This window comes from Juglans microcarpa x Juglans regia, chromosome 4S (genome assembly GCF_004785595.1).
Source record: "Juglans microcarpa x Juglans regia isolate MS1-56 chromosome 4S, Jm3101_v1.0, whole genome shotgun sequence".
NCBI lineage: Eukaryota > Viridiplantae > Streptophyta > Magnoliopsida > Fagales > Juglandaceae > Juglans > Juglans microcarpa x Juglans regia.
Window position 1 is genome coordinate 1,605,126 of NC_054601.1, and position 22,673 is coordinate 1,627,798.

General features: G+C 37.2%; 3 protein-coding genes and 1 non-coding gene across 6 annotated transcripts; 3 read left to right on the forward strand and 1 right to left on the reverse strand.

The window, feature by feature from the left end:
* The first annotated feature begins 945 nt into the window (after positions 1-945).
* On the forward strand, positions 946-12,065 carry LOC121262596 (protein arginine N-methyltransferase 1.5-like). The gene is made up of 23 exons (XM_041165129.1): positions 946-1,193; positions 2,346-2,463; positions 3,358-3,467; positions 4,116-4,205; positions 4,291-4,356; positions 4,920-4,999; positions 5,113-5,188; positions 5,279-5,365; positions 5,891-5,975; positions 6,366-6,457; positions 6,557-6,592; positions 6,754-6,822; positions 6,971-7,039; positions 7,141-7,194; positions 7,374-7,448; positions 8,344-8,436; positions 8,519-8,622; positions 9,532-9,580; positions 9,663-9,749; positions 10,023-10,128; positions 10,512-10,599; positions 10,894-10,987; positions 11,584-12,065. The coding sequence occupies exons 1-23, from the start codon at positions 1,056-1,058 to the stop codon at positions 11,665-11,667; spliced, it is 1,950 nt and encodes a 649-aa protein (XP_041021063.1). The 5' UTR covers positions 946-1,055; the 3' UTR covers positions 11,668-12,065.
* A 1,614-nt stretch (positions 12,066-13,679) lies between these two features.
* Positions 13,680-14,825, forward strand: LOC121263851 (guanine nucleotide-binding protein subunit gamma 2-like). The gene is made up of 4 exons (XM_041166929.1): positions 13,680-14,022; positions 14,159-14,211; positions 14,307-14,351; positions 14,461-14,825. Exons 1-4 carry the CDS (start codon positions 13,834-13,836, stop codon positions 14,540-14,542), a joined length of 369 nt encoding a protein of 122 aa, XP_041022863.1. The 5' UTR covers positions 13,680-13,833; the 3' UTR covers positions 14,543-14,825.
* An 896-nt stretch (positions 14,826-15,721) lies between these two features.
* Positions 15,722-21,903, reverse strand: LOC121262644 (uncharacterized protein At2g24330-like). 3 transcript variants are annotated; one of them, XM_041165213.1, is made up of 8 exons: positions 21,461-21,903; positions 20,818-21,115; positions 20,117-20,261; positions 19,104-19,213; positions 18,268-18,634; positions 17,771-18,030; positions 16,615-16,710; positions 15,722-16,111 (listed from the first exon to the last, which is right to left on the reverse strand). In XM_041165213.1, the coding sequence occupies exons 2-7, from the start codon at positions 21,100-21,102 to the stop codon at positions 16,693-16,695; spliced, it is 1,185 nt and encodes a 394-aa protein (XP_041021147.1). In that variant the 5' UTR covers positions 21,103-21,115; positions 21,461-21,903; the 3' UTR covers positions 15,722-16,111; positions 16,615-16,692. The 3 variants fall into 3 exon arrangements, with proteins under 3 accessions (XP_041021147.1, XP_041021146.1, XP_041021145.1); XM_041165212.1 differs by having other exon boundaries at positions 15,722-16,433; positions 18,211-18,634; positions 21,461-21,896; XM_041165211.1 differs by having other exon boundaries at positions 18,211-18,634; positions 21,461-21,895.
* LOC121263902 lies at positions 21,901-22,095 on the forward strand. Its single transcript, XR_005940386.1, has one exon. It is a non-coding gene; the product is annotated as a U2 spliceosomal RNA (small nuclear RNA).
* The last annotated feature ends 578 nt before the right edge of the window (positions 22,096-22,673 follow it).

Genomic DNA, 22,673 nt, shown 5'->3' on the forward strand with positions numbered 1-22,673 from the left:
ATTCAATAGACTGATTGACATGCTAAAAGTCCTATCAAGGGAAATTACAATTGGTTGATAATCAACACAAGCAACATGGGTTTTCAAAGAAAAGCCTTTTTACTCATCGTCTGTATACCATATATTTGGTAAAGAAAAAAAAAATTATGTGTAGGATGTAGCAATATTTTGAATACCGTAACAGATGCCGTACAGATCAAGGCACTAGAACGAAATATTTTTGTACCGGTACCGTTTCGTGTACCATTTCGAGATAGTCGATATAGGAATAAATTATATATATAAATATATAAAAAATATATTAAAAAATAATAGTCTATATATGAATAAATTATATATAAATACATATATATATAAATTATAAATAGTTTAGTTTGAACTGAGGGTCAAAAAATAAGTTTGTAGTTTGAAAAAATGAAAAAAAAAATTAAAGGCCGAAATATAGGTCGGTACGGCCAGTATGATTGGTATTTGAGCCGGTACGAAATGTATATGATCAAATATCGGCCCAATGGCCGGTATGGCAAATATCGACCGTACTGACTGGTACGGTACGAGATTAAAAACACTGGAATGTAGTGCAATAATGATGAGTATATATATATTTTTAAATAATTACAAATAAAAAGTTGATCAGGAACAATCGTAGAATTTCAAATGGAATTTTTGGAGTTGAAATTGCAAGCAGAAGACGCCCTTTTGTTTATATTAACAAAAAAAAATTCAAGTTCAGTATCAAATTGGGGTTGATTAATTGGGATAAAGATTTTCTGAAGTAAAGGAAGTTTTATAATATTATTTATTGTCTATGTAAATTTGTTCTCAATACTAAAAATTGGGAGTGTTGGACTTGAAACTTGGACTGGACTTCTAATTGGGCTTTCAATTTGGGCTGGACTTCCATTCAAGTTGCTGGTTCCTATTTATTTTCAGAACACGAACATTTCCATTTCGGTCAAAAACCCTACCAAAACCCTCTCACCCTCTTCGCCTTCGCACGCATACCAGGCCGTTTCCCCGGACATCTCTCTCTCTGTGACTGAAGGTGAAAGAAAATGCCGCTGGGGGAAAGGGCAGGGGATAAGAGCGAGTCTCGGTACTGCGGGGTGGAGACGGAGTTCCACGATGACATGCCTCAGCTTTTGGCTCACAATGTTTCTTCTGGTGGCTTCGATTTCGTCGTCTCTCCTCTGGTTAGTGATACTGTTGTTTCTCGAAATTATTGCTTTGCTTAATTCCTTTTCATTTTCCACACAACTAAAAGAAAACCTTGAAAAGCGTTGCTAATATCATTGTTCACTTCGATTTTTGCTTACGTGGAACAACTTGAAAATCGGGGATAAAATCATTGCTCACTTCAGCGTATGCTTGTGCACTCTCACTCTACACGGAAATGGAGCTTGTATATTATGAGCGTATGCATAGTGATCAATTAGTATGTATATGTAGATTGTTTTATCGGGTCTTGTGTACTTGCATACGTGTTGTAACGCCCCAATGGAAGGCCCAAACCACATGGCCTATACTCTAAAAGGACTAGTCAATGATACAATTGGAGCTCCACTAGAACCTTATAAAGAGCAAGAACTTCTCCTTCCCAAGCAATGTGGGATCCCATACACCACCTACCCTTATCCATATCATATGGGGTATCACAATCTACCCCTCTTAAATTCCCGACGTCCTCGTCGGGCCTGTCCATTGTAGGTGGCACGGCTCAAGTCCCACATTTCTGGTTGGGATAGGCTCTGATACCATTTGTAACGCCCCAATGGAAGGCCCAAACCACATGGCCTATACTCCAAAAGGACTAGTCAATGATACAATTGGAGCTCCACTAGAACCTTATAAAGAGCAAGAACTTCTCCTTCCCAAGCAATGTGGGATCCCATACACCACCTACCCTTATCCATATCATATGGGGTATCACACGTGTCATGGTGGCCAATTAGCCACTCACATAGCAGTTCAATGGCTGTAAATATGTGTGAATGGTCAGTAAGCTCACCTAAACCAATGCTTTGTTGGTGGCCTTGATAGTGAACCTACTGGACCATAGAGTTTTACTATAGGGCTGTTAACTACATTTGCATGAATTTTTACTTCTCGGCGGCTTTGGGTAAGGAATAGTAAGTGGTGTGTGTGATGAGCGGTAAATCTTTCTTGGTTCATGTATAAACTGTTAAATTCGTAGCCCAGTCTAGACAGTTAGAAATATTTAACAATCAAATTTATTATTTTGATCACACACGTGCACACTCTTTTATTTAATCAAACTTTAAATTACTGTCAGATTTGATTCTGAATTGGCAATAAAGACACATTTATATGACATCCTGGTGTAGATGGATCCTTCTTATCGGCCGAGCTTAATGGACAGAGATCATGGTGGATCTGGGGTTCTGCCATTTGCTGGGTCAGACTTGGTTTTGAGCCCTTCCCATTGGAGTAGTCACGTTGTGGGTATGAACTGTTCGAGATCACTTGCAAATTTACCGTCTCCCACAAGATCAGCTTAACATTTATCTTCTTTCTCCTCCTAAAGGAAAATGTTTGTTGTATTAATATTGTTTGAGTTGCCTTTTGATATTTTCTAACTAGATTGGGCCTATGTAGATTCTTTGGCCTGTTATTTTTCATTTTGGCTGATAGAAGGGAATGCATATGAATGAGTGGCTTGGGCTGTTCATCCCTGACTCTTTTAATTATTAAAGCCAACTTTAATGTGGCTTGAGCTTTCTTCACATCTTTAAAAAGATATTAAAGCCCACTCAGTAACAACTAATTAGTGCAAAATGGGCTAGGAGGAGGACACTAAGGATTTGAGTGGGGGAGATTGTAATGCCCTCACTAATCCCATATTGGTTGGGAGAAGCATGATAGAGGTGAATTGAGTTTGATAAAAGTGCAATAAGTCAAGTCTCACATTGGTTCTTTACTTGGTGGGACTAAGTTTTATAATGATTCCAATGGGCTCTGATTGTAATATTTTTTTAAGTCCTTTTAGAGTATAAGGTAAGATGTGGCTTGGTCTTTCCTTGTGTCGTTTACAATTAATAGTTAGCATCTTGTTGAGACCTTATTAAGAATGTTGTTGAATTAATGATTCAATTCAGCTGGTTGTCATCTAAGGAAGTGTTACTAGTTGTTGCATGCTTGATGATGTCTTGGCTAAGCTTTATATATGTGTATGTGTGTGTGTGTATTCTTCCATGAAATAGTTAAATTGCATTGGTGGAAGTTATAGTAGAGATATTTAATTTCTTTCATTATGCTAATTTGTTAACTCTTTTGTTGTATAGATTCTGCTTGTAAACCTTGGAAAGCTCATAAAATTAAGCTTTTGCATTTATTCAGGAAAAATTAGTTCATGGATTGACTTGGACTCAGAGGATGAGATCCTTCGAATGGATTCTGAAATCACTTTGAAGCAAGAAATAGCTTGGGCTTCTCATCTCTCTCTCCAGGTTTACATCCTGTTGATCAGTTCTTTTTTCCTTTTTAGATTGCTACTTTCTCAGTTCTGGACGCACTTCAATGAGCATGATTGACTTGAGAATTATTACTACTTTTTACAAAAAGTCTTGATCACTTAACTTTTCTTTCCATAATATTTTCTAATTTCAGAAAGGGGCATCTAATTTTCTTAATTTCATTTATTACCACTCACCACAATTGAATAACATATTGACGGTTTTTTTTCTTCCCAAATTGTTTCCTTGTGCTATGGGTGGATAATCTGGGGAACTAAATGCATGCAGGAGACATGTGAACTTTGTATTTGCGTCCTAAATTTTCAGCTTTTTCAAACACGCTGTGAGCTAGAGGAAGTACATGTGTTTGCAAACTGATTGACACGGGACAAGAATTAATTATAGAGGCTGGTTGATGAGGGCCATAATTTCCTTACATCGTCTATGCCAAATATTTTATTGCAGCTTCGTATGAGGGTATCTAATGTAATCAAATGTGTTTGAGGCATGTGCATTAAACCCTATGGTGGTTGCAATATGTATGACGGTGTTTCATGCTTTGACATGCGGTCTGTACAACACACGCACCCACACTCCGTGATTGAAGGCTGACGTTTTCAATTTTTCACTCATCTGCTTCAGGCATGCCTTCTTCCTGCTCCAAAGGGGACATTGTGCGCCAATTATGCCAGGTGTGTGAATCAGATATTGCTGGGCCTGAACAGTATGCAGGTGCCACTCGCAATCCAAGTTTATAATTTTTTTTTTTTTAAAGTTTATTTCCTCATAATTTCTGTGTTCTTATTACTTCTTAAAGTTGTGGCTAAGGATTCCTCTGTTGAAAACTGATGATGACTCAATGGATGTCAACTCTACTAATTTGGTGAGTAGTCCCTTCCAATTGCACTAAAACATTTTCTTTTAGAAGATCTCTGTTTTACTGGTTGGTGAGCACGTGGCCATATGACCTTCAAAGCATGACTATGAAATTTTTGCCCTTGGAGTTCTCTTGGCATTGTTTGTATTTGGAAATGAAGAGAGGTGCCTTTTGTGGAGAGCTTGCTTTGTGCTTATATTGGTTTGTTTGGACTGAGAACAGTAGCTAACTTTTATTCCGTGCAATGACCACTGCCTGAACTTGAAGCTTTTTTCCTTTTCAACCAATTTTTTTCTACCTCATCTATCTTGTGTTCTTTTCTTCCCTTAAATATTCTCTCTCTCATCAGAATTATGAAGCTGTTGTTAGTACCTTTTTGGCGGTTTTAGTGACTATATCCACGCATGGTGAAAAAAGTTGAAAAGAAATATGAATTTGTTGATTGCTACCTAACAATGCGCTTTTTGATGTGGAAACATTATAACAATTGAAGATATTGGATGTTTTTGAGGTGTGAATGTTAAAGATGTTCTCTATATTTTATTTACCTCTCTTTTTCTTCCACACAGGTTGATTCCTGGGAGTTATGGAATTCATTTCGCATGCTTTGTGAACATCACAGTCAATTATCAATTGCCCTCGATGTTTTGTGAGTTCAATAAATCCTATGATCTATAGTACTTCTATAAGACTAATTTTAAAGGTTATTGCACTGGATTTTCCACTTTTATCCTCGTTTAATTGTATTTGCTGGTTCATTAGGAGTTCAATACCTTCGGCAAACTCCCTTGGACGCTGGTTCGGAGAGTCTGTTAGAGCAGCTATTATAGATACTGATGTATGTTGTTAACATTTATTATTGCGCCTTTAAAAGATTAAGCATACTGCTTGTTACTTCTCATATGTGACAGTGTCATTGCTTTTCCAGTCTTTTCTAACGAATTCACGCGGTTATCCATGTTTGTCAAAGCGCCACCAGAAGCTAATTATAGGGTTTTTCAACCATTCTATACAGGTATCTAGAACATAGTTCAAACTTCCTTGACTCTTAGGTTTCTGTGAAGTTTTTTTTTTTTTTTTTTAAATATTCTGGATACTGCTCATCCCTCCAGATTAAAGTGCTGAAAGCAACTTTTGTATTAAAAAAACTGCTATAAGTTGTTTATTTTTCATGTCTCATTCTATGGTATTTATTAATATAAATTTTCGCTTTAGGTGATGACTGATCATATTTCAACATGCCATATTTGCATCTTTTCTGGAATGTACTGGCATTAATTGGGATTTTTTGGCATCATGGTTCGAGATGCAGAAGGTGTTGGTGTTACATGCACCATAATTGTTGCATGGGAACAATCATCATTTGGATGGCACTCTTGTTATTTGAAATTCAGTGATTGCATCGAAGTACTTTAATTCCTTTTTGGTCTTTATTTCAATTTAGACTAATAGTCAGATTCAGCAGTCTGTCGTAGATCAAACAAGTACTTGTCATCATTAAATATTACTGATCTTTGTTCTTGAAAACATCTTTTCTCAGATAGTTGTATCTGGAAAACCAGTACACAGTCTTCCAAAGGGGAGTAGAGATTTAGCTGCTAATCATAACGATAGTAATTTTGATGGTGAGTTCCAACCTCTGGTCAATAAGGGTGTACTTGGGCTATGCCTATTTCTATCAATAAAATGCGTAGTGCTCTATTCTGTTGGCAATTGTTTTAGTATTTATTTCTTGGAAATAGAACAATTGTATTTTCTTTGGTTTCTTTTTAAAATGACAATGATTGACTGCCTTTTCTTTTGATAAGTATGGCAATGGTTGACTACTATTGATATAAGTAATACTTCATGTTTTTGTCATGCATTCTTTAGTTTCTATCCAAATTTTTATACCTGGCTACGCCTTTTGCGTTTTCTAATATTAAAATTTGCTATTACTTATAAAAAAGGTTTCTACGTATGATTTTCCATAGCTCATATCTGTTTTAAGGGTTCCAAATTTCTTTGCCATTCAGGTGTACAGGGACATCCTCTGAGGCCATATTTGGACTACATTGGTTACCTTTATCAAAGAATGGATCCACTTCCTGAGCAAGAAAGATTTGAGGTAGTGTGCTCTTCTCTCTCACTCTCTCTCTTATACACAAGTGATAGTAAATCTTTTCCCCTGGTATTTTTTATTTTGACATCTTAATCTGTACTCCAGCTTGGTTACAGGGATTTTTTACAGTCGCCCTTGCAAGTAAGTTTTCTCTGCCTAGCTATTTTATAGTATTACCGTTTCTGTAGTATTGTCTATCACAAATTTTTCCTTGTGGGAATGGTTAATCCTACACTGCCATTCATGTGTGGTAATTTTTCACTTATTCTTAGTGGTAATTACAAGCTGGGTGTTGTATACAGCCTCTCATGGATAACCTTGAGGCTCAAACCTATGAGACATTTGAGAAAGATACAGTGAAATACATTCAGGTATGACTGTATTTTGTTGATAGGCAATTGTTTTGTGTCATGTGTATGTTGGTTGTCATTTTTGTGGTTTTGAGTGCAACAAAACACAAAAACGACAAATAATGATGTATTTTTTTTAACTGATACCTCATGCTCCTACTATTTGTAGTACGAAAGGGCAATTTGTAAAGCTTTGCAAGATAGAGTTCCTGAAGAAAAGTCGTCGATGATAAGCACTGTAAGCAACAGTTTGTTTTCATGATTACTTGGTATTTTATTGAATGCAATGCAATTGGGATGTGTGATTCATTACATCCTTGTACTTCTATATCTGCCCAGGTATTGATGGTCGTAGGAGCAGGGCGTGGACCTCTTGTTAGGGCATCACTGCAGGTAATTTGTTCATATACCTTCTGCTTATTCAATTGTGGCTATTTTATTTGTCTTTAGACTGCATATCTTGCCATCCTTCTGCTTATTCAATTGTGGCTATGTTATTTATCTTTAGACTGCATTCTGCATGGTGAGATTTTTTGTCAACTTATATCTATGTTCCTCCTGTTCATACATAGGCTGCTGAAGAAACTGGGCGCAAGCTTAAAATTTACGCTGTGGAGAAAAATCCAAATGCAGTTGTTACACTACATGTGAGTTACACATGTTTTGCATTGCAAGCTGTGGTACCTTGCCACTACTTAGATTGCATGCTGGGAAGATGTGAACAATTATCATAATGGTTTATAACTGCGTAGTCCCTTTTAAGTTAACCAATGCTTTACCGATAAAAAAAAAAGTTAGACCAATGCTTTAACTTTTTAATAAGTGTAACAATTAATTTTCGTATTCAAATTCTTGGTTATTGGTTAAGTAGGATATTGCAGTTTTCTTTTTTGAGGTGGAAGTAAGTCAAGTAACGATTGACCAAATCAATTACTGGTATTGTAGCCTTCAATTGAACTCCATAGAAAAAAATGCCAATGAGATGCCTTGCTAGTGATAAAGATTTTAATTTACCTTCTGGAATGAGTCACCTTTGCCAATAAGAAAACCTAGATTTTTCTATAGATTCGCACTACGTACTTTTCTGGTATGTTTTTACATGGGTATTGAAGTGGGACGAAGTAGCCTTTAGTTCTTATCAAAAGACAACGTAGCCTTTAGTAGAGAGAGTGTGAAACATTGTTTACTGTTTCAGGGAAATTAATTATAGGAATAGCAACATATCTATGAAAGGAGCACCATTCATTTAGTAGGCTTATAGAGAACTAACAGGTTTCATAGTAACATTGCTAGGAAGTATGAGAAACTACATCAGATAATTTGGCGCAGAATGAATAGGTGAAAAGTGATGGCAATGCAAGTTGAGATGGTTTTGTCATTTAAATTAGGCCAGATTAATTAATGGAGATAACTATTGGCTGGATGGGTCAATAGATGATGGATCCTGTATATATTTTGGTTGAATGAGCATTATGTATGCCTAGTGTATCTTATGTTTATGTGGCACCTGTTTTACTAGCATTATAACATTTTTTGGAGCAGAGTTTAGTCAAACTGGAGGGCTGGGAGAACATTGTCACCATCGTTTCGAGCGACATGCGTTGCTGGGATGCTCCTGAGAAAGCTGACATTTTGGTATGGGCACATTACCATGAATTGATTTTTATTTCTTTTTATGCCTTGGTGCTTATTTTCTTTGCCTTCTGTCGGTTGTTAGGTTAGTGAACTGCTAGGTTCTTTTGGTGACAATGAGCTTTCTCCTGAATGCCTTGATGGAGCCCAGAGGTTTTTGAAAGATGACGGGATTTCAATACCGTTTTCGTAAGTATATTCTGCTTAACTCTCAGATATCTATAATTGTAAAGGAAATATAGGATTGTGATACTCATATCAAAAATAAAAAATATAGGATTGTTACATCTTATCAATTGATCGGACTGCAGAAAATGTGGATGGGCAATGTGCTTGCTTTGCTTTACGGCTGGCCTGCATATAATGATAGATTAATGGCAACAATTTGATGACTTGCGGGTGATCTCCTGTGCCCATGGATGCTTACATAAACAATAAAAAATATTATTAAGCTAGCTAGCATAATATATAAAAGTCTTCGTTGTTTCTAATGTGCCATTGCATACTTCTTTGTAATTGGCAGTTGTTGCCCATTCTTGGATTAATAATACTTATTTTACTTATAAAATATATATATATATATATATATATATATATATAAGTCTTCTTTCTCTCTGTTTCTTATTGGCAGTTTTTCCACTCTATGGTTAGGGTCAGTGCTCAACTGGCATGAGTTTCATTCTGTTCATGAGAATCTCAATGTGAACCATGACATAACTATCCATATACAGATCAGATAAAAGAGGCATTTGTGGATGAACACTTGTGGATGTATTGGTTGTGACCCAAGCCTCTTATTTGAATTTAGCTGATGGACCGATCACATAGTGTCTATCAAGTTGAGTTCAATGAGCTAAGAACTCAAAATCTACATTAGTGAATCGGCAATAGTTGAAAATGATATTGCTCTTGGTGTGTACATTGTACTGCCAATAAAGATCTGCACTGTAAACCCTAACTGAGTAGTAGCCACTCATAATTTGTCCAATGGATAGTGGTTATACAAGTTGTGCCATACAGTTGGTGAGACATTTTTCTTGATGCACCATATATTTTTGTATCATATGCTTTTATGAAATTATAATAGGCCACTTTCAGGTACACAAGTTTCATTCAACCAGTGACAGCTTCAAAGCTGTATAATGATGTATGACCCTTGTCTTTGCGCTCTAAAATTTCCACTTTCCCAATTCAGGTATTTCATTTAAACTTTTGTGGTTATTTTGCAGGTTAAGTCACATAAAGATCTTGTGCACTTTGAAACTGCTTATGTTGTAAAACTGCACAATGTAGCAAGGCTTGCTGCTTCTCAACCTGTGAGTTTTAATTTCAGATGACATAATAAACCTACTTTCCAAAAGAAGGAAAAGTAAATCCCATACTTACCCTATTGTGCAAACATTATTTGGCCTACGATTGTCTGATAATATTAGTTGGGGTTCGCTCGGAATATGGTAACCTGCCTTTTATACTAATTTGATTGATATTTTCTTTTAACTTTTTCAAACAACTGACATTTTATGTGCCAATCGTTTCTTCTCCCTACTTTGGTATTATTTGGTTTCAGCAACTTCTTTCCACTTGCATAGGTCTTTACATTTACTCACCCAAATCGATCAACTAAGCAGAGCAATCAGCGTTACAAGAAGCTTCAGTTTGAGATACCCAGCGATACTGGATCTGCCATGTTGCATGGTAAATGATGGCTGATTTTTTTTTTTTTTTTCCTTTTTTTTATTTGAAGATAAATTGTCCACATAAATCATATTGCCCGTGAACTTGTCTCTGGGGGTCCTTTTACTCCCTAGAATATGAGGCTGGTACTCATACTAGGATCTTGAACCACAGCTTGGGAAATTTTCAAAATAATAACATAGGGTACGAATCATGTTGAATAAAAATCCAGGTGATCCTTAACCACACCGCCATTTTTTACCACCTGAGCCTGGACCTGTGGGTATTGCGCATTTAATCTATACCACTTATTATTCCTTTCATGTATATTATTTTTTAAGTCATAGTACCCCAAGAACTCATGGAAGATTTCAGATTGACCTCTTTCATGCACCTTATCACAGGATTTGCTGGCTACTTTGATGCAACCTTATTCAAAGACGTACATCTTGGCATTGAACCATCAACAGCAACACCAAATATGTTCAGCTGGTATGTCTCTTGCTTCTCTTTTATTTTATGCGTGATGTACTTTTTCATCTCAATTTTTCATTTAATGTAGTGCCTTGAAATTGATATCCCTTGATTTTTCAAGCAATGCCCCCACCCCTAAAAAATAAATTGTTCTTCTGGAGCTCACTTATTAACGTGAGATATTACAGTAGTTTACTTGACCAAAAGGGAAAATACTGCTCATGGTTTGTAGCATAGGTATTATATTAATCTGAAGAACCTGAGGTGACCTTTCTGAATGCATTCCTGTGGTTGTCGCCTTATGTTATTCAGGTTTTCTATATTTTTTCCACTAAGGACACCAGTAATTGTGCATCCTGGTTCAGCTCTAGAAGTACATTTTTGGCGATGTTGCGGCCCTACCAAGGTGTGAACTTGTGTATTACATAACTGTCTAGGATTGTTGATATTTTTTCTGGACTTACTTATCAGTTGAACAATTTTGATAAAAAAAAGTTACATGTCAGTGGAACCATGAAAACTGAAACGGCAGCTTTCATTGTTATGCATAGTAATTTATTTTTTCCTAGTTAGATACTTCTCATGTATACATCCCGTGTTCTTGGGCTATGTCTCCTTTTTCTTGGGTCCCGTTTGGATAGTGAAAGTGTTTCATTTCATCTCAACTCATTTCATCATTACAACTTTCTCAAATTTTCACACAAAATATAATAAACAATTCAACTTTTTCAAATTCTAAAATAATAATAATATTAAAAAATAATATTCTAATAATATTTTATTCAACTTTTAATTTTTATCTAAAATTATCTCATCTCATCTCATCTCACTATCCAAACAGGGCCTACAACTTTTTGATTACCTATCAAAAAAATTTATTTTTTTATTTTTTATGATAGCTGGTCTCAAACTGTTGCCCAAGTACAGTCAACGTTTCAGCAGAAAAGTATGTATACAATAGCTAATGATGGGAACTCACATTGTTTTTGTGGAATGAGACAGGTTTGGTATGAATGGTGTGTTACCTCTCCTTGCCGATCTCCAATTCACAACAGCAATGGACGCTCACACTGGGTCGGCCTCTAGGGTTTCTTGATGTTGTACAATAGTTAAACAAAGGCATGTTCAAGAAGCCGTTTTGAGGTTTCATGTCGAACTGCCGGGGATCTCTGTATAATCATATGTCAAAAACATGCTTTGCCAACTGGTTTGTGGAACTACATCCAGATCCAGATGCTTTTGTTGTAACATAACACTGGAGATCTCCCCCGTTAGATTTCATAATTTCAGTCAATATCAATGTCCAATAAGCATGGCCAATGGAGATTAGATTGATGAATATTTTTAACTCCTATCACACTATGATTTCTCTACGGATGATGCTTGTTCCTGCAATCGCATAAGGATCTACGTATATTATAAGAAGGGCTTTTCTGTACAAATTACAATTAAGTAGGACTTAGGTTTGAAGAACATGTTTATGCCAATTGCTTGGCTTTTTCCTGAACTGATACAATTTTTATGGAGTATCTGTCTACGGTATCTTGCCCACAACGTACGTTACAGAGGGAACAACAACTAGAAGCACATAAATGGCTGTATATACTGTTATTGATATAGACAACTCTGATACATCGACTGTACCTCGGTTTACTTTCGTACAAAAAGACGTTTAAAAAAAATAAAAAGAAATAATGTGTAAATTTCGTATAAATCCATTAAATAGAACTCACTCTTAAAAATTAGTTTTCAAGAGAAGGGTGTCTAAGGGTTTATAAACTATCAACCAATCGCATGCTTAGTCGATGTGGGATCGTAACAACCACCACACTCTGTAGCCGACGTCCACGGTGGTCTTGACACTCACACGGGCTGGCTGTGTGCTAGGTCTTTTCCTAGTTCAGTGCGAATATTGCCATGCAGGCATCAACCCCCGTGCTGCACAATTGCAACAGTTGCAACATGGCCTTAGACATGGGGTGACTCTGATACCATTTGTTATGAACCCACTAGGTAAAACTCATTCTTGAAAACTAACTTACAAGAGAAGGGTAACTAGGAGCTTATAAACCATCAACCAATCGTATACTTAGTCGATTTGAGATTATAACATTATTTTTAAAAAAATAGATAAATACAAACTCACGTAAAAAAAAAAAAAAAAAAAAACCATTAAATTTCTCAGAATAGTAAAAAAATTCACCAAATCTGCCATTCAATCCTAGCCAGATGTCGTGAGAATCCGTCCGTTGATTTCATCCTGGAACTGGAACCAAACTATAGTTGCAACCAGCAAAGTTTTTAGAATTCTGTCTGACTTCACAATCCATTGCGTCAGAAACCTAATGCTTACTGCTCGTCAGTTGGATTTCTGTTTGAACAACATCACATAACGTGTCATCATTTCGTCACTCGCCCCACACCAAATAAATAAATAAATTAAAGAAACAAACAAGTACGTACGTAATAATAATGAAATAATAGTCATCACTTCAAAGCACCCATTCTGGTTCCTAATAATCGATTAATGATTCGATTTAATGAAATAATAGTCATCACTGCTAGCGGGCTGGCGGCTAGTGTATTTAATTTTTTAAATCATTTTTAACATATCTAATCATTTAGAAAAAAAAATATAACTTTTTTAATAATTTTTCTTAATTATTAAGTAAAATAAATAAATAAATAAAATTAAAATAATTAACGGTAAGTTTAAAGGGTTTCACTAACATTTTCCAATTAATAATAGATAAATTCCACGTATTTTATTTGTAAAATAATGAATTAAATAATGAAAAATGTAAACTAAAATATAATTTTTTAATAAAACTTATTTTTTAACAAAAAATGTATACAAAATTTATTTATTTAAAATTTGTAATCTTAATAAAATACCAGCGCGTGTGCGTGGAAAAGCTGTAGAAATGCAATATATATTGGGTGGCTACCAATTCCATACTGTTTTTTCTTTTTGACCGACTAATTCAGTTTCCTTTTTAAAAAAAAATATTTTTTTTTGAGGATAAGCATTTCACTGAGATATCGTAACTTCTATTTTGTATTATTTATACGAGATGATGACTTTCATTGCTTTCATGTTCCATCATTCAATGTACGTTTTTCTTCGACTTGGTCCACTTTCACCTTTAACCATATGTGCAACACTTGGTCCCCCATTCTCTCTCTCTCTCTCTCTACCATTGGCATCGACCTTTCCTCTCTTCTCTTCCCATTGCCGTGAGAATCTATCTCATGGATGAGCCAGCTCCAGTGATGAAGGATGTAAATGAGGAACAACAGTTACAGCAGCAATCATCATCTCCGGGAGTGCCTCTGCATCCCCAAGCTAACGCAAAAGCAGACTCTTATACTGCTTTCTTTGGGAAGCATAGGATGGCAGCTGCCATATCCAATCTCCACAACCAAATCAACATGATCCAGGTCATCCATTCACCACCTTCTTTCAAAATCATCCTACTGATGTTATCATTACAATTTTCTTCTTCTTCTTCTCTTTTTTCTGTGGAAACGCAAAATAATTATACGAAGTCTAAAAAAAAAAAAGGTTGTGATGCAGGAAGAGCTGGAACAACTCGAGACTTTAGGCAATTCTTCGATTGTATGCAAAGAGTAAGTTTATTCGATGAATATTTTCTTCACTCTTGTGCTCACCATTTTATTTTAAGAAATCATAATTACTGATCATTTTCGAATCCTCGACACAGACTTATTTCAAGCGTCGACTCCGTCCGCGATCCGCTGCTTCCGTCGTAAGAAATTAACCATTGTCGTCGTCTTCGTTGCCGTTGCAATTAATTACTAAGGTAAGGTTGTTTACTGTTACTTGTTGTAACGAAAGGGTGCATGGGTTTGATGCAGGACCGTGGGTCCAGCAGATGTCAGCTGGGATCGTTGGTTCCGAGGAGCCCACAACTCCCGAAATCACAAACGCTGGATCTAAAGCTATTACCAGTTCCCTTCTCGAGCATGCTAAAGTATCAAAAGCATTGAAGTAGGCAGGGAATCGGAGAGAGAGGGAAAGAGGGTGAGTTTTGTCGTTTTTCTTTGCTTTCTATCCTCACTTTTTCGTTATTTTGGTGGGTGGGCGGGTTGGTTGAGATGTCGGGTGCATTTCCTTTGGCCATGTTTCTGCTTGTCAAAATGCTACGAAGCTGGAAACTTCTATGTCATAATTCGGGTAGTTGTCCTCTACTTTTATGCAATTTCTGGTAGCTTGCTTTCCAAGATATCGTCGTAGAAATTATGCCTCTTTGGCCCCAAAACGCAACTTCGTTCTTTCTTTCTTTTTCTTTTTTTTTTTTTTTTTTTTCCATTTTTTTAAAAGAAAAAAAAAAGGTTCCTGGAGGTTCTATTTCCTTTTGGAGGAATAGAAGGATATATAGACAATAATGCTAGAACTCGCCTAATCAAAAACCTACTTCCATGAACGAATGCTCTTTCCAATATATTCCATAGTAAAAAAAAGAGTAAAATCAGTGTTGAGAGAGAGAGAGAGAGAGAGAGAGAGAGATCAGTAACATTTGACGCTTAAGATATAGATTAATGCCCACATGAGAGATCAGCCAATCCTTCACATAGGCACCAAAACATGTATAAAGGACCCTTAAAGCCACTACATTGACAAGGTTAGGCAGGCTGAAGCCAGCAACATCCACGTGAGCATCGAACTAAACCCAATACAGTTAGGACCCAAAACCACGAGTTTGAAAAGGCAAAGTAAGTAACCTGCTACAATACGTTTCATATTTTCTCTGGTAGAGTCTTCATTCAAGGAGTGTACAAAGCAAAATCTAAGACCCGAACTTGTTAAGAATCCATGCATGTAGAATGGCTTATACAAAAATCCAGTATTTAATCACAGAAAAAATACCCTTACTGTACAGTCAATCTTAATATGACACTAATAATTACCAGCAATTAGGACTGTCAGTCGATCCAGGACCGACGGTTTCAATTAGGCGTTCTCATGGGCAACTTATGCCTGATCAAGCTTTCTTGGTTCCTGAGAATCTATGTCAGTCCTGCATCGACTTCATCAACGATTTTTCTTTTCTTTTTAACTACTGTTGCAACCTACAGATATCAAAAAGCTGGTCGATACATTATGAGAAGCACAGAATAAGGAAAAAAAACTTTTTTCTTCTACCCATATCATATGGCATCATCTGAAACTAATTACTTTTCTCTTGCTCGGTAGATTTTTGAGACGAGAAAAGATTCACCACTGGCAGTCATATGCTTTTACTCATTACAATAAGCTAGCAAATCACAGGGGCAAATTATGGGAAGCATTAGAGTTTGCAGCCATACCATGTTTTAGATATATAATACGCTCCATCCACACGGTACCCTTGATCTGCCTTATTTGCAATTTGCTTCATTATTGTTCTTAGATCCCTATAGCTATCACCAAACACCACAGTTCAAGATCCATCAACAAGGCCAAGGCAATCCATGTAGTAGTCATCATTGGCCAGTGTAGGACCCCCATTATGCTGAACTTACAATCCTTTAGTACATCCCAAAGAAAATCAATTATGTCAAAGGAATCAGTAGCATTGAGCAGACAGGAATGCATATAAGCATACCTAGAATCGATGTATGAAGAGGATACAAGTAAGAGACAGAAAGCCTGAACCAGATGAAGATGGCTTATGCAAAAATAAAATGATTTCTCTCCATCTTTATGGGATGTAAAAATATGCAGAGAAAGTGGTACTCCCACCCCAGTTTTTATGTTAATTGTTTCTTCTCCCAAAGCAAAATGTTGCCATCATTCTTTCTCATCTTTCTAGAGCTGCCACTTCCTCGTGTATATTTGGCCACACACCCTATATTATATTAACTTATTATATTTTTGCAAAAACAATCATATATCTAAGAGAACACATCGCACTTTTTTTTTTTGGCTAGATGATGATAACACATCGCATTTAATGGTATATATCTAAACTACAAAAATAACTTCTTGCTGTTTATTCATAGAGAAAAGCTATACTTGCTTTGGTGTACCTCAATATTTCAGAAGATATCAACACTATCCTCTTGTCTGTATCTTTTGTTTTTGCTTCCGTAGTTGGTCGGCTCATCTTACCAACCTGATTGACCCTGCAAAAAATAAAAATTACAAATTGAAAACCACCGTTTTGCATAGTGAAGTTAAAATGAAAAATGAAATGAGAGAGACATAGTGGATACATGCGAGAGACGAGAGAAAGGCGAAGGAAACCTCTGCTTCTTTTATCTTGGTTTTTTTCTTTTGGGTGGGGGGAGTTTAAAACTGGAACCAAGAGAGAGTCAAGCCAGGAGTTCGATGATGCAAATGGAATGATTCGATTGCCGGGGGCCTGGAGTTTCACCGACGAATGAAATTGCAGGAAACCTTTCATTTTCTTGGTATTTTGTTTGGGTGTTGAGAATGAAAATAAAATGAGATGCGAACATTATTCCGGGGAAAAAAAAAAAAAAAGAGGAAAGGTCGAACAGTCCCTTGGGGAAGAAGGGAGGGGTCAGAGTCAGAGACAGAGAGAGACAGTCCAGACTCTTGGGATCGTTTGTTTGGACTGACTTCAGACACAGAGAGGGGGCTCAGCGTCTTTCCGAGACTTTTACATCGTACCAGCATTCTGATATGATTTTACAGATACGCTTAAATGGTCACATTACTTTTAAAACAGGGGAGCAAATCTTCCGAATTCGCTTGCTGCGTATTCTTTCTTTTGGTCGAGTTCGTGAAAGTGTATTGTATTTGCTAATTGCTAACACTAAGATTTAGATGGACCAATGGAATAATGGGATTAGGATTTTTAACAGGAGCTCTAGATCTTGTCGCATACATGGGTACAAAGAAACCTCCTCCAAACAAAGGAAGAAACGTGTTGTCATCCACTGGAGACACAAAGGTCTAAAGAAGGACCAGATGACTTCCACATTTTTATTGTACGTAGCATCTGATTTTTAGCGGATTAATCGGGCTTCACTGATTCTGCACAGCCCCCGAATCATGCAATTGTTGGAAGATTTGTGAAAAGTAGTGCAAACGATTTCAATGATTACAACCAAAACTAGTAATTACGTATTAAATCTTAAAAAAGTATAAAAAATGTTTCTTGGTGAGACCCCCTAATTAGATATAGCTCCATCCCAACACTGGCTTTCAACTACCTACCTGCTCGGAGGTTTCCTTTTCGATTATTTCCTCAATCTCTGAACCAGCTCTTACAGGGCTGGCAGTTGTCAAACCACTGTCGCTCGTAGAAGGACTGGGATCGTTGATTACATAATCACTGCCCCCTGTTCTGAGGGAGCCGATATTGAGGGTATTGGACCCGGAAACATGCTCCTCCTCGGACTGTTTTGGCCTGTTTAGAGCATGACAATGTGGGCAGTAATAAGTAATGAATGGGAAATCCTCCTTCCTGGCAAGTCCTGTAAAAAAAATACATGAATTCGATTTCTCTGTGCCAACCACATTCTGCAGACAAAACAGCTAACAAAGGGAGATGTGCCTGTCTGTGCAGGTGTGCATGATCAAGTAACTCTGATTTGGTTCTACGATTAAAAGGAGTATATATCTGTAAGAAAATATATGGGACGCAGGCCTCTCACCATTGTGCATATGGCAGTTGCCACAAATGAGTGCATAGGATTGAGTTGGATCCTCGCCCACAAGTAATGCTGCAATTCGAGCAATCCATCCTCCATCCTGTGTGGCTGATTCCTGAGGATAACTATGGCTAACTACCAGGTGATTATGCTCGGAAGTCTGCGGACCCTCAGTTCCCTCAGAACGAGGTGTTTCCTCATCAGAATGATGCAATGAAGTGCCACCTGAACTGTTGGAACTGGTGTGCACTTGTTTCCGATTTCGAAGCCCACCAGTTTGCACAAATTCAGCATCATTGCTTTTCCCTGTTGGAGCATTAAGCCTTGACTCATCTTCCACATACAACTTCAGGCCCGAATCTGCACCTAACTTAGATGCAAGAACAGTTGCAGCAGCTGCCTTTGCTGCTGGGTCAGGGTCATATCTCTGCACAGAAAAAATAAATAAAAAGTAATGCGGGGAGCAGGTATAATATGAAAATATGTGGATACTAAAAAGAAAACAGGTGATATGACCCTCAATCCAGTGCCTCATACCAAATACGTCTGCAACTCTTAGGCCTCGTTTGATTATACATATGAGATGAGAGAAAGTTGAATAAAACATTGTTAGAATATTATTTTTATTTTGAAATTTGAAAAAATTGAATTATTTATTGTATTTTGTGTGAGAGTTTGGGAAAGTTGTAATGATGAGATGAGATAATTTATGTAACCAAATGAGGCCCTTCACATATTCAACTCCCGAATTAAAGAAAGGAAAATTGTGTACCAAGGCTAACTCTTCAAGCTTCACATTTTTTTATTATAAAATTCAAAGGCCTATAGGAACTCAGTTCCAGGTGCAAAGGATGATGAAAGCAACATAACAACATGACAAGCTTCCAAATCACAACCTGAATAAGCTGCTGAGTAGTGTAATAATTTGTCCTCTCTTTAAGCTCATCAATTTTTGCCTGCCTTTCAGCCCGAAGTCTTTCCAGAGTTTTCTGGTCCATCCTATCACCTATCCAATTACAGGTAAAACATCATCACATTAATATGCCACCTCGATTTAAGGTTTGCGCAAGTTTTGAGATAGAAATCAATACCCTTTGTAACACAATTTACATAGCACTGTGAAAGAGAGAGATAGAGAGAGGGATGTCTACACAAGAGTTCTTTAGTAGTCTATAGGACTGACATATGTAGAGGTGTATGTTGGAGTCATTAATTAGAAGTGAAATCTTAGGCAGATATACAGAGATTTGCATCAGCCGAATCCAAAACATTGATCCAAAAGTTCAATTAAACATTGGGTTCCTAAGCTACAGGCCATATGAATTTCCAATTAAAAAGTTAAGAACCCTAAACTATGGTTCCAAAAGTAGGCATTTGAACCAAAGATCAAGCCCAGCATAATAAACAAAGTACTATTGTCACCTTAAAGAAGGAGATTACAGGAAGACAATTCAAGCCAATATTGAGGAGTGTGCCCTCCAGGGCAAGTATATAATTATAGACCTCCATGAGGTGTCTCATATAAATCCTCCATTTTAGGAAAGTCTGAAATTACTGTGAAGTCTTATGATCACTCAGAAGGTCATATTTGACTAAAGGTTGGAAAAATACACCCATTCATAGTGTCCTTCCCAAGTTCGTGACCACTATCTCTATTTACTATTCTAGTTTCCCTGCTGAGGTAACAGAAAAGGCAACATGACTTTAGGCATGGGAAAGATAAACAAACCAAGTATCACTTGTAGCAAAGGGGTCCCATAAAGACGAATTAGGCACAGAGAAGTCCCTTGTGGCCACAAGGTGTTGAAGGACAAATGAATTATGAACACAAAGATTTTAGCATGTACAATGAGCATGGAACATACAAATTTTAAGAAATCAAGTTGGAAATGAAGTTTGAGAAGCTCACACATCCTTATGAAGCTTATAAATGCCGAATAAGCAACAAAAGATAAAGCAGGGAAAAGAAACATCGGCAAAACGCTGAACGCTCTGATCTTCCAGTTCAAGTCCATTGATCTTGTTGTCATTATAGCATAACTAATAGCAACAACCTGAAAAAGGGACAATAAAAAGGGAATGAAAAGGCGGCAATTATCATGCTAGAAGAATTTTTGACATGCAACATTATAATCCATACATTTTTTTGTGAGGTATGTTTTGTTATCGATCAACAAGGAGTATACGAGGTATACAACAACCGTGTGTATAGGTTCCTATTCCGTTCAGGAATAGTCATATTCACATCCGCACGCAGCTATATACATATTCCTTATTCGTATCCTACCTTCATGGATTGAAGCTGAGCGAAAACTTTTCAAACATAGCAACGCGCGAAGGAAATATTTGCAACCATAAGGAAAATTCACATCTCTCATACACCGAAGAAAAAGCACGCACTCGCTATCAGAAGTTATTAGCAATTGGTACTGCAATCATGAATGTCTGCCAATCCTAATAAAAACAAACTACTATTTTTTTTCGCCAGGTTCTTAGTCCTCTTACGTCCCAAACACAAAGGCTTCTAGTGCAATACATGCTACAAAGCAATGATTGAACTAGAAGGGACCGATTTAATATTAGAACAAGTAACAACAGATCAAAGAGTACCTCAAGAATGACAGAGAATATGATAAGATTACGGGTCATCCGCCTCCAAGTCCGGGATCTCCGCTTCGTTCTGTTGAGAACAGCGGCTTCTTCCTTAGAAATGTACTGCAGTCTCTTTTCGAAATCATCACCATGTAGTCTAAAGATTCCCTTCCAAACGCGAGAAAGAAGTCCCCGCTGCTTCTTCTTCCCAACCTCATTATTATTACTATTATTAGTCGTCGTAGCAGCACCGCCAGCCGCAGACTCCTTTTCAACTTCCCCAATCCCTTTGTCCTCCACCATTTCCTTCTTCCCCGAATAGACATCACAAGAAAACAAATTAAACCCCCATAAGAGAGAACATCGACAAAAAGAAGTTAGTATCAACACATAGTTATGTAGAGGCACTCTTCTTCTTGATCAAATATTAAATAATCGTGAAAAATACAAGTTAAACCATTGTAATATTGAAATTACAGGTTGAATTGTGACAGAATCTTTGAGCGAATGATATTATACAATGCGAGAAGCGAGAATAACAGCGTATCTAATTAATTAGAAAAAGAAGCAGCAGCAGCTTCATGCACCGCGGACAGAGAGAGAGAGAAAGTCAGATCACATCGGATCTAGAAAACAACAGAAACAAGTCGAAGAAGAAACCTTCGAAAGTAATCGTCGATCTAAGAAGCTTCGATCAGTCAGTCAATCCACGAATCCACCTTCGCTTCTTCTGCTTCCGATCTCTCTCAGACACACACGAACAGAGAAAATGATGAAAATGAGGAAGGAACTCCTTGTGCGCAACGCAACGTCTTGATCAAGCAAAAGGCAGAGGCCGGTGGGATTGTACGGACAGAGAATCTACGATGGAGTACGTAGGGAAGAGAGAGGTTGGGGGCGGGGGGAGCAATGTGAAATTCAGAGGATGCGTTTAGCATGACACGGGGCGACGATCTTCGTACTTACGAAAAATACTTTAATCGCTACTCCTAATAGTCGGTAGGATACTTTAATTCGACTCTAGATCCCACATTGAAAAGATGAGAGAGGAGAGAAACAAAGGCTTTCTATAAAAGTGAAAGCAAGCGTTCAGGTTTGAGCATACCTTTCTCGGCCTTTTGGCTAAGATCAAGTGTAGTATCTGTTCTTATCAGTTTAATATCTGATACGTGGTCCAATGGATCACACGATATTAAATTAATTTTTCAAGGGGGAAGCCCATCACGGTAGCTTGCTACTGGTGGTTCCGCGCGTCGCCTGTGCGTTGCACTACTGTACGGGCTAGGCGCACCCTACCCAATCCCAGTTAAAATATTTATCAGCGTACAGAACGGGGGGCCCTATGGAAGACATGGAGTTCACACTACAAAGCGTGTGGTGGATTGAAATATTGCAGTCGTTACAGCACATATGAGGCTAAATAAAGTTGTATTCTGTTAAATTCTTGAAAAACATTGGCGGACACTGATTTTGATATTTTAGCTTTCTACTCATTGTCTCTTCACATCTTTTTTCTGGTTTTTTCTTTATAAATTTATTGATTTCTTTTATTGATTATTTATATATATCACATTTAAGGCAGTGAAAGAAAAAATGTTATCCACGTGATGGACCTTTAACGCCAGTTTAATTGCGCCTCAGGAAAACAAATAGAGAGCCTCTAGAGCCCTTCCCCAGCCTGATCTTGTCATCTATGTACGTTTAACCTCTCACTCTGACCGCCGTATCAGAATTCCAGTGCTCCTATCTTCGGTTCAGGTGGCTCAAACACAACTCTTGTCCATTTATCATCAAGAGCCGTCAGTGTCCCCGTCCATGTAAATTTGAAGATAGAAATTCAGCACAAACATCTATTAATGTAAGACATTCACTTC